General features: G+C 39.0%; 1 protein-coding gene across 1 annotated transcript; it reads left to right on the top strand.

The window, feature by feature from the left end:
• The first annotated feature begins 1,351 nt into the window (after positions 1-1,351).
• Positions 1,352-5,574, top strand: CCDC160 (coiled-coil domain containing 160). The gene is made up of 2 exons (XM_054996905.1): positions 1,352-1,411; positions 4,125-5,574. The coding sequence occupies exons 1-2, from the start codon at positions 1,385-1,387 to the stop codon at positions 5,106-5,108; spliced, it is 1,011 nt and encodes a 336-aa protein (XP_054852880.1). The 5' UTR covers positions 1,352-1,384; the 3' UTR covers positions 5,109-5,574.
• Positions 5,575-10,548: the final 4,974 nt, after the last annotated feature.

Here is a 10,548-nt window from a genome sequence, read left to right as displayed (position 1 = left end):
GTCTCTTCAGCCACATTTTCTTCAAGCCTCCTGCATCTGTCTTTCACTTCCTTCAGCCACTTTGCTACTTGGTTCACTTCTCCCCTATCTAATTAAACTTCTTTCTACCCATTCTAAGAACACTTTCCTGGTAGTAAGCCCCATTGAATAGACCTGACTAGGATTCTGAGTAGACCTGTTTAGTAATGCTATTGTGAGGTTTTAATTACATCAAACTGACAATGTTTCCTTTCCTCACAGAAGCTAGACTGCAAACACTCTAGGAAGAAAAAGAGTGTCCATCAATTGGTACCAAAGGCTTAACAAGATCTAATGAATATAGATAGAAAAGTGGGACTTCAAAGGGTTAGAGTAAGAGTCTGGCATCTCCCTTGGGGACCTATGACATTCCTTCTGAGTCATCCTGCTCCAGATCCCCTTTTTGACCCATATTACTCAAATATGGGCAAAAATCTCTTTCAGCTTTTGCTTACCAGTCGATCCAAGAGCCATTCTGAACCAACCAACAGGATTGCACCTGAAGCACACAATACCTGACTCCTCTAGGCATTTGTGGAGATGCAATGCATTTGGGAATAATGCTTTTGAGCTCAGTAGTGTGGGTCTTTTTTTGTCAGTTACAAACTAGTGGGACAGAGAGAGGTTATTAGAAGGGCTAGCAAAATAATCCTTTTCAGCAGTATTTTCTGACCGTTTTTTCCTAATTAGTTGGGAGTGAACAAAGAACAAAATAAAATTGTTTAATTCCCATTGTGCCAAAATTTTAAAATCACATTTTTAGTAATATTGTATTTATTTTTCCAAACTGACAGAAAAAGTATACGACAAACTAAGACACAAAACAGAAACAGAAATAAGAAAACATAACTAAGTGATGGGTGGAAGGATTTCATTTGCATAGATGTATTTATGAGTAAGGAAGCTGCATGGAATGCAGCAAAATGCAGGGTACACATTTTAAAATAAATAAAATACATGAATGACAAGATGTCAGATAGATGAATTTGCAGCAGATCTATAGCCAAGTGAGAGAGAAGGTATTTGGACAGGGTGGAAGGGAAGCTGGAACTTTTTGTTAATGTTGTAAACTGCTTCTGAGGATGCAGGATGGTCAAAAAGCCGGATATAATAAACAAAGAACTGTGGGCTTTGCAAAGTTGACTAGAGAACACAGGACAACTTTGCAAATCTGGGCTGTCTTCTGTAATGAGGGGCATTCTCTATGGAGTTGTGCTCCCCCCCCCCCCCGCCACGCCACTTACTCTCCCAACTGCCGAGGAGAATCTCAGGCCTTGCCTCTCCCCACAGGCCTCAGTGTTGCTATGCAACCGCTGGCAACAGCAGTTCCTCCTCCTTCTCCTGCAGCCGGAATTAGCAACTGGGGATGGAAAGGCAGTTCTGGGGGTTGCAGGTAAGGCTGAGGAGGTGGGATCCCCTTCAGACCATACAGTACATTTTACCTAATGTGCCTCTGTTGACCATATTTGTGTGTTGTAACCTCACACAGGTTGAATTTATATCTCTATATAATACTGCTTTTGTTTTGTTTCTGACTGCTCAGCCTTGGTGACTTGGCACAAATTGTCTTTTTTCCCCTCAGATATTTGATTACCCAATTTGATTAGCGAGTTCAGAGTTTTTGAAATTCTCAGCAGGTATTGTATATTAGAAGTGTATGAATGTGCAGACTATGGGAAATGCCTGACGTTGAAAGAATGTTGCGACACAGGTGAATTTAGAAAATACTGGAATATAATGCATTTCCCTCGTTTTTGGATATTCACCAATTAATGCAAGGGAGGGTTTTTGTGTGGGGCTAAGGGAAATTCACTGTTTGTTTGGATTGTCATAAATTATGAACATACTGACCAAGTTTCAGACATTCAGTGTGATAGAATATATATGAAACCGTGCTTTCTCTGGAGGGAAATGGAGAAGTTAGTCCTTAAAAAGTATTTAGCAAGGCTTGACACAAGACCCTGTGTTATTTTTCTGTTTTCCTGTACCTTTACAAGCTGCGAAAGAAACTGAAAATCAAAAGTTGAAAATGCAATTTTCCTGCTTTCCATCTCCAATACAAGAAAAAAAAAACCTGTTGAATATTCCTGTCATGCTATAGTAAAAACCCGGCCAAGATTGAGAACAAGTAACCATAAATTTTCAGCCTCCTATTTTGCATTGTGGATTGTGGGTGGGAGGAATCATTTTAAATATTCCTGGCTTCATGCAACATCCCAGTTTCATCTTTTGAGTTCAGGATGGGGGGAAAGCATGGTTGAGCAAACAGTATTATGAGTAAATGACACAATGGATTAATCCACAACTAGTTCAGTTCTGGGGGAGTGCCAATGAAACCCTGCCCTATGCATTTGCGGGTGGGTGGAGTCTCATTGTTAAAGCATCTCTGCACAGTTGGGTAGTTGGTGCTCAAAAGGGGAGCAGAAAGGGAATAGGAGGAATGCTGCAGATCAGGCGCACAGAGGAACAATCAGCAGCCATGCAGGCAAATTCAGAACTGGCTGCCCCCACAGCACTGCACAAATGCTTTCAAACAATAATGACCACAGAGTTTAAGAAGGCCAACCCCCTATTTAGCTGTTACATCATGAAGCAACTTTCAAAAAAATTTTGAATGAAAAAAAAAGCTACATATGATTTCCAAGGTTCCTGTCCAACGAGTTCCAGGCATGGTGTTGCACAATGAAAAAGGGCCATCTCCAGTACTAGCATAAAAACCCTGTGTCCAACTCCCCTCTACCTAGACTATCATAGCAAAGATAACATATTTACCTGAAAGGAAGATGACACTGAATGCAAGATGATTTCTGCCAAAAAAGGGTTACACCCAAAAGGGTTTTTTTTATTACTGTACATAACTTGTACCTTGTATGTGACTTTAATATGGGCCCCTCTTTTCCTAATGACAAATAAGGGGGGAGGACGCGCAGTGTTCCTTTCAGATAATAGAGTAGTTTGAGGTTCAGAGCACTTTCTGAGCTCTTGCTATACTGACTAATAGATTAATCAGTGAACATCAAGACAGCACTCCTAAACTAATCTACTCAGAATCCTGCTCAAGCAGGGCTACTAGCAGCCTGGAGAAAACATTGCCTGTCCTTCTAACAGAAGCTTAATGGGATGATATTTACCAGGTGATGTTATTTACCTGTATGCCTTATTTTAATTATTTACTTCATTTATACCCTGCCTTTCTCCCCCGTGGGGGACCCAAAGCAGTTTACATCATTCTTCTCTCTGTTTTATCCTCACAACAACCTTGTGAAGTACATTAGGCTGAAAATGTCTAACTGGCCACAAGTCACCCAGTAATTTCCATGGCAGAACAGAAAATGACTGGACCTCCCAAATCTAACTGCTGTACCACAGTGGGTTTCCGCTGCTAACTTCCACACATTAGCCCTCTTTTTCTTCAGGTCTGTTGGCAACTGTATACTCAAGACTACTCAGTGGAGCTTACTTCTAGAAGAGCGTGCATATGACAAAGAGAACTGTGGCTCTTGAAAGCTTATGCTACAGTAAAGTTGGTTAGTCTTAAAGGTGCTACTGGATTTTTTACTATTTTGCCTATGGTGTTAGTTATGCTGTGCAACAGTGGTTAGGGAGCTACAAAGACAAGTGTGGATTTGAACCTGGGTCTCCCCACTTTTCATCCAAAACACCCCAGTCTAAACTTTTAAACTCAGATGGTGTTTATAATGCTGGTACAACATTATGATTTTGTGATGCCAAAACTGGGTAACATTACATTAGGCATATCCTAAACTGTTAGTCTTTGGGCTGTAAGGCTGTAATCCAGTGCACACCTACCAGGAAATATGTTCTCTTATAATCAGTAGGTTTTATTTCTGTTTTAGCAAGATTTAAGTATTTTAGTCTATTGCAGTTAAAACAAAAGGGAGCCTCATGGTACCTTAAACACTAACAGATGTATGGTGGCACAAGCTTTTATGGGCAAAAGTTCACTTGTGACAAATGTCTTGGTCTTTATGGTGCAACAATACTCTTATACATTTAAGAGTACTATTTTTTTTTACCTTAAAAACATTCTTACATGTATCCCATCAATTGTTAATTTTAATTTTGGGGTGTTTTTTCCCTATTAGCTGGAGGCATCTGAAATGGAAAGTTCAAATCAACACTGGGTGGAAACACTGTTTTCTCCTCATTTCAGCCAGGAGGATTTTTTAAATCAGACCCATCAGCCTAAGCCATTGATTTGTGAAAAGTTGAAGTTAGAGACAGCAAGCAAAATGAAAGAACTCTACAGTATGGCAATGACCAAGTTTCAAGAAGAAAGGAAGTTCCATACCAAGGACTCTCCTTCCAAACTTGTAAAAAAGCATGAGCCAAGCTTAGTGGGGACAAAGATAAACAATTTAAAGGAGGAAACAGAAGGAGATACTGCCTGCTGGGGATCCCCTAATTTAGATGTTGGATCTGAAGGCAGCATTGCGGAAACAGAAGGCCATTGTATCTGGAATGCAAAGGAATTTGCAACTTTAAGAGAAAAGATGCACAAGGAGCATTTGGAAAGCATTTTTTTAAAACTTCAGCTGTCCTTCTTAAAGACAGAGCTGTTAGAACTTAAAGCTAAATGCAAAAAATTAGTGGCAGAATTTAATCAAACTAAACAACAGTTGAGCAGTTCCAGAAAAGAGACTCTTTGTAAGACTGCCCAGTTAGAACAGATTCAAAACCAAAGTTGCAAAAAAGATTTTGAGATTGAAGCTTTACAACAAGAACTATATGAGAAATCAGCATGCCTCAGAAGCCTAAATGCAGATTTGCAGCAAGCACGTGGAGAAATTCTGCATTTAAATCTGCAGGAGAAAGAGTTGCAACAAGAGATAAAGAAGCTAAAAGAACATCAGCATTTTGAAAATAAGTTATCCACAGAAAAGGTGAAACTCTGCTGTGATGCAGAAATTAGAAAAATACGGAGAGAGCTGGAGGATGCTAAAAGGGAACTGGATGCAGAAAAAGCCACACATGCCCAGAATGTTAAAGCTTTAGAAATGCTTAAGAAACACTTTTTGGCCCAGCCATCATCTGACCTAGCTGAAAATCTGAGGATCTGTTTTCTTTAACAGAAATGAAATTTTTTTAAAAAAATGATTGCAAGTCTCTAATTCATTATAGTTTTTGTTTTGTTTTAGTCTGGGGAACTTTTAAAATGCACTGATCTGCGATGACAAAACAGCATCTTTTTTCTTCAAAGAGTCTTGTTTTGGGGGAATTCGGATTTGATTCCATCTCAGAGAACCCTTGTGAGTCTTAAAGCCACAGGCCTCTATTGTGTCATCTTTTTGCAATACTAGCCAGCTTTTTTTTTCCACGAGAGAACAGCTTTGCCAAGGAACACTAGTTCTTATTGAGAGAATCATGTCTGGGATGCTGAGTTTCAATGAACCATTTTATATCCCTCACTGTTTATTGTGTGAACTCACAAAGGGAGGATAAACTAGTTTTTAAAATGCTGTTATTTGCCTGTAGATGAAATTGGTAACATTAGAGAGATCATTCAATTAAAATACTCTATCATAGCATTAAATAATAAAATAGCAGCCACCATTATTTCTCTACTCTGATTTTCTTTCTTCTTGCTTTTATTTGTTTGTCTGTTTGCCATTTTTAAATGAACACACATTGCTCAGCCTGTATTTATTTAGCCAGTAGCACATGCAATTTTCATAATTAACCAGCAGGGGGTAGTCCTTACCCAACTCTTCAAAGTCTGTGGGGCACGTTTAGTTGCTAGAACAAATATGAAAAGGAGACTAGATGAACTTTTCTTGAAGAAGCATGTGAATATTTGAAGGCTTTGGACTTTTATCAGGAGAAAGTTGCTAAAAGAGTTGTACCAACAGCTGGATGACTGGCAAGCATTTTGTGGGGCTGCCTTTAGAAACTATAATTAGCACGAAATGTTGCAGCCTATTTTACATCTACCATGAACACAATCTACATAATAGTTTTAATAGCCCAGTAACACAACAGCATGCAAGCTTCAGAACTCTTCTTCAGGCTGGATGTTACAAAGCCAGTACAGCCGATAACAACTTCTTACACAGATCATGCCCATTTTAAAGGTTTTGCCTTGGCTGCTGATTTTGTTTTGGGGCTCAATTCAGGATTTTCATTTTGACCTATAAAGCCCTTTGTGATCTGACTGGGATACCCCTCATAGTAGTTTCTCCTCGCTTTCCCTTCATTTAGGAAGGTGAAGCAATCAGCGTCCTGCCTCAGGGCTTTATGGTGCCCACTAAGGTATTGAATTGGTTGCTGCTAGAGGTATGGGGTTGAATCTTGCCAATCATTTCCACCTGTGTAAGGGAGGGCAGACCTCTGATGTCCCCCTTACACTCTTCCTGTAGGGGTTTTGTGTTCCTCAGGAGCAGCACTTGGAGGGGGCGCATTTTGGGTTGCAACTCTGAAGTTGCATTCTGCTGATGGAAATCCTTCCATCACCTAAGATTTTCAGTGTGATTCAACTGTGCTCTCCCTTGCTATTTTCAGAAATATATAAAACTATCCCCTCCCCCAGCACCTTTTCATTGGTTAGTGAGTTTCTGTGGTTTTAATAGTTTGGTTGTATGGTATTTTTAAAATGAATTTAGGGTGTTGATTGATTTTATTGTACATAATTTCAAACCATTTATGAATATATAACTAATGCACTGGATTATTAGTTACTATTTCTATTTCTAACCTTTTATCTAGACAGCATGGAGGAAGGCAATGCCATTTTATCTTCAAAACAGCCTCATAAAGTAGGTTACAATAAGAATTGGAGATTAGTCCAACTCACCCATTGAGTGCCTTGACTGGTAAGGGATTTGAACACCACCCTTCTAGTCTAAGCCCAACATTCTGTCCACAACATCACCTCATATGTTCTGTGGGGAACTTAAATGTTTGAAAATGTGCTCCTTTTCCTATCTATTTGCATGCTTATGGCACTTGGAAATCTCACTGTGCAAAGTGCAAATCGCAAGGTGGCTTTCCACTGTTGGGAACATCACTGTGTGTGCTTTTTTAAACCAATTTGCTTGGATGGAAGCCAATTTTTATCCCTTTCTCTTTTATATGGACATTACTGAATAGGATGCTGAATGTTGCAGCTGGTTTATAAGAACTGAACACCCAGCCAAAAAACTGAAAACATCCAAAAAAGGATTTGGTCATATGTGAATATATTTATACATCTCAGGCTATAAAGCATCAGAATTAATGGAGTGTCTGACTGAATGATGACTCAAGTTTGTAAATTATGTCTTTTTAGATTCCTGATTGTACTATTTGTTCTGCTTCTGAGATGGGAAAGAGCACATAATGGAGTTAGCAGAGATGAGTGTGCCAATCAGACATCTATCTGTAGTAGTGATACAAGGGTTTGTATAGTGTAGATCATGCCACTTATAACATTTACCTTATCATTATTAATTTACAATACTCTTTGTTTTTATTTTTGCTAATTAATTGATGGTTTTAATGTTGCATGAAATGTTTTGCCACTTTATGCTTAATTATATTTACATTGTGATTAATAATTTTAATACATTTTGGGTCTTCTATGAAACCATTTTCTGAGGAACAGGATACAGTTGCTTAAAATAAATAAACAGGGATGAGGGGACTGGGGCTTCCTAGACAAGGGCATGTGAGGAGATTGGGATCAGATAGCTAAGTTACATCACGGTTTTCTTGCAACATTCTTCTCTTTTGATTTTTAATGTGATTAATCTGTTGTTGGACTTGCCTCTTGCTTGGATCACTTCTAACACCAGGAATTAAGCCTGTCAGGAATTTTGTTATGATCAAAGACAGCCTATTTTGAGGAATATATAGACTAGCCTGCAATCATATTTGAGTACAATATATTTTGTGAGAAGCCATATTTGCATTATACAATATTATGCAATCCGATAATGAAACATCCTTAGAGTCCCAATTTACTATTTACATTTAAAAGAATTAAACAAATCAGTCTCTTCTACTGATTGTTAGTGTGTGGTCTTTAAATTTGTATGTGATGTTAAGGGTATCTTGCATCGAGCAATCAGTCACATATAAATGCTCTTACTGATCCAATGGAGAGCAATCACCTTTTTGTAGAGTAAGAAAAGCTCTTCCAGGATCCATGCATGGGTCCATATAGTCCATCTTTTTTCCAACAGTAGCCAGCCTCTGGGAAGTACTCAAGCCAAGACATAAGCGTTATGCTTCAGTGACTTTGTTTAATCTTTTTTCAAAGCTTATGAAGTAAATTATGCATTGCATGAAAAAGTACTTTCGTTTATCTGCTCAGAGCCTATTGTCAAGCAATGTAATTGGATGATCTCAAGTGGTAGTGGTAGGAGACAGGCAAAACATGTCTGTTTAGCCATTTCCGTCATGCCATGCATAACTTTATTAATCTCTTTTTGGCTAGGCTTCAGTGCCTTTAAAGGCTTCAAGACATAACAACCAATGTGATCAAGATGGGTAGCCATGTTAGCCTGTCTGTAGCAGTAGAAAAGAGCAAGAGTCCAGTAGTACCTGTAAGACTGACAAAATTAGTGGTAGGCTATGAGCTTTTGTGAGTCACAGCTCATTTCTTCAGATACCTGAAGAAGTATCTGAAGAAGTGAGCTGTGACTCACAAAAGCTCATACTCTACCACTAATTTTGTTCATCTTATAGGTGCTACTGGACTCTTGCTCTTTTCAACCAACATGATGTACTTGATGCAATATGGGTCTTGGACTGGAGATTGGTCAAATCCCCACTCCTGTGAAGTTTTACTGAGTGACCTTGGTCCACTATCTTTCAATTTAGCCTTTTGCAAACAGTTGGGATGGGGAATCCACCATGTACTTCAGTCTGACAGTGAGTTCTTTGGAGGCTGAACAGGATTAAAATAAAATAAATGAATTGTTGGCAGAAATGCAATAAACCTTTATTTTTGTGTTCCCCATTCATCAGTGTGGTAGAAGATGTGATACTGTAATATCTTCCCTCATTTACCTGATCACCCTTAGGAGCTTGCTTGCCTGACAATCTTGGAAGAGAAAGCAGCCAGAGAAAGACCCTCATCAGTTTCTAACCATTGATTCAAAATGTGCTTGCTAACTGGGGTAGCAATCATTACAGCAGCTGCCTATTTGTTTCCAACTTGATGTTTAAAGTTCTTAACATCATGAGACTCACATATGATTGTCTTTCCCATAGGAATCTGAGCTGCAGTAGCACTCCCTCCCAGCAAGGCCTTTAATGCTGCCCACCTGTAGAGCTCTGAATGAGGCCTGCCACAGCTGGGTCACATGCTTTGTATGCTGTGGCCCCAGTGCTTTGGAATAGTCTTTCCAGAGTCTGTGAGGAAGGGATCGCTCTTCTGTTGCTCAAAAGCAAGCTATTCAGAAGAGCATTGAGGGCATTTAGAGACTAGCTTTCTCTTCAGCTTTGGCACTGACTAAAAGTGTACGCATTGTGTATTGTTTTTCAATATGGTTGAATTCAGTGATCTTCAGGCCATGGGTTGGAGCGCTCAGATTTGTAGCGCAGCCGTTTCTGCTGGCCCACAAATCCCCATAGAGCTGCCACTGCCATCCTTTTTTCCCTACCTCTCTTGCACATGCTGGAAAGAGCAGCAGGACAACGAGATGTGGTGGAGAGGATTTCTTCATGGTTCTGACAACCGGCATTTTCCTTACTACAGTATACCTCCTGGTGCATGGCTTGTGTTTTCTCTCTTCAGCTCTTTTGGGCTCCTGTGCACTGTCCTACCCTTGACACAGGTAAGATAATAACTCTGCCCCCCCCTTTTCTGAAGCTGAAGCTTAGTGGGGCCTGGAAAGGTTGAAAACTAATAGATATTGTGATTTTAAGAGTTTTGTGAGCTGTCTTGCATTTTTTTAGGACAAAGGCATGGTAAAAGTGGTGAAAATATGAAAGATTTGAGGCCCACATAAAGGGTAATAGGTCTCTGCCTAGCTGATACCATTCAGACTAAATAATACTGAGCTAGAAAAACTAGCTTGACTTGTATCTTCATGTCATTGTTGCTTAAAAAAATAGTAAGATGCTAACTTTTCAATTATCTTATATATAGTTGACAGTCTAAATGTGCTTTTTTAACTCAAGTTTTAAATAATTTCTTTTTGGGCTGTTTCATGGATTTTATAGGTTATATGTATTTGTTATATACATCACTCAATGTGTATGTACATTTGAAGAAAGTCTTCAATAAGTCATGCTTTAACATAAAAATCTTTCTATTATACTTCGATTTAACCACATTAGACTTTCGTGAGTCTGAAGAAGTGAGGCATGACTTAGGAATGTTCATACACTACCACAAGTTTTGTTAGTCTTAGAGGTGCTACTGGATTCGTGCGGTTTTCTACTGCTACAGACTAACAGGGCTACCATCTTGATATATCTCCACACTGGGATTATTTTTCAGATAAGCCTATTCTAAAAGAGTCGATGCAACGATAAAATCTTGATTTAAAAAATAATATTTATTTTGTGCAGGTCAACAGATAT

Source organism: Eublepharis macularius, chromosome 13 (assembly GCF_028583425.1).
Source record: "Eublepharis macularius isolate TG4126 chromosome 13, MPM_Emac_v1.0, whole genome shotgun sequence".
In the NCBI taxonomy this organism is placed as follows: domain Eukaryota; kingdom Metazoa; phylum Chordata; class Lepidosauria; order Squamata; family Eublepharidae; genus Eublepharis; species Eublepharis macularius.
This window is presented reverse-complemented; position numbering and strand designations above follow the sequence as displayed.

Excerpts from the sequence above, each read along its gene's own strand:
- CCDC160 (XM_054996905.1), top strand. The coding sequence starts at position 1,385 with ATGGAAAGGCAGTTCTGGGGGTTGCAG. Across the intron at positions 1,412-4,124 it reads GGCAGTTCTGGGGGTTGCAG|CTGGAGGCATCTGAAATGGA; the intron begins GTAAGGCTGAGG and ends TTTCCCTATTAG.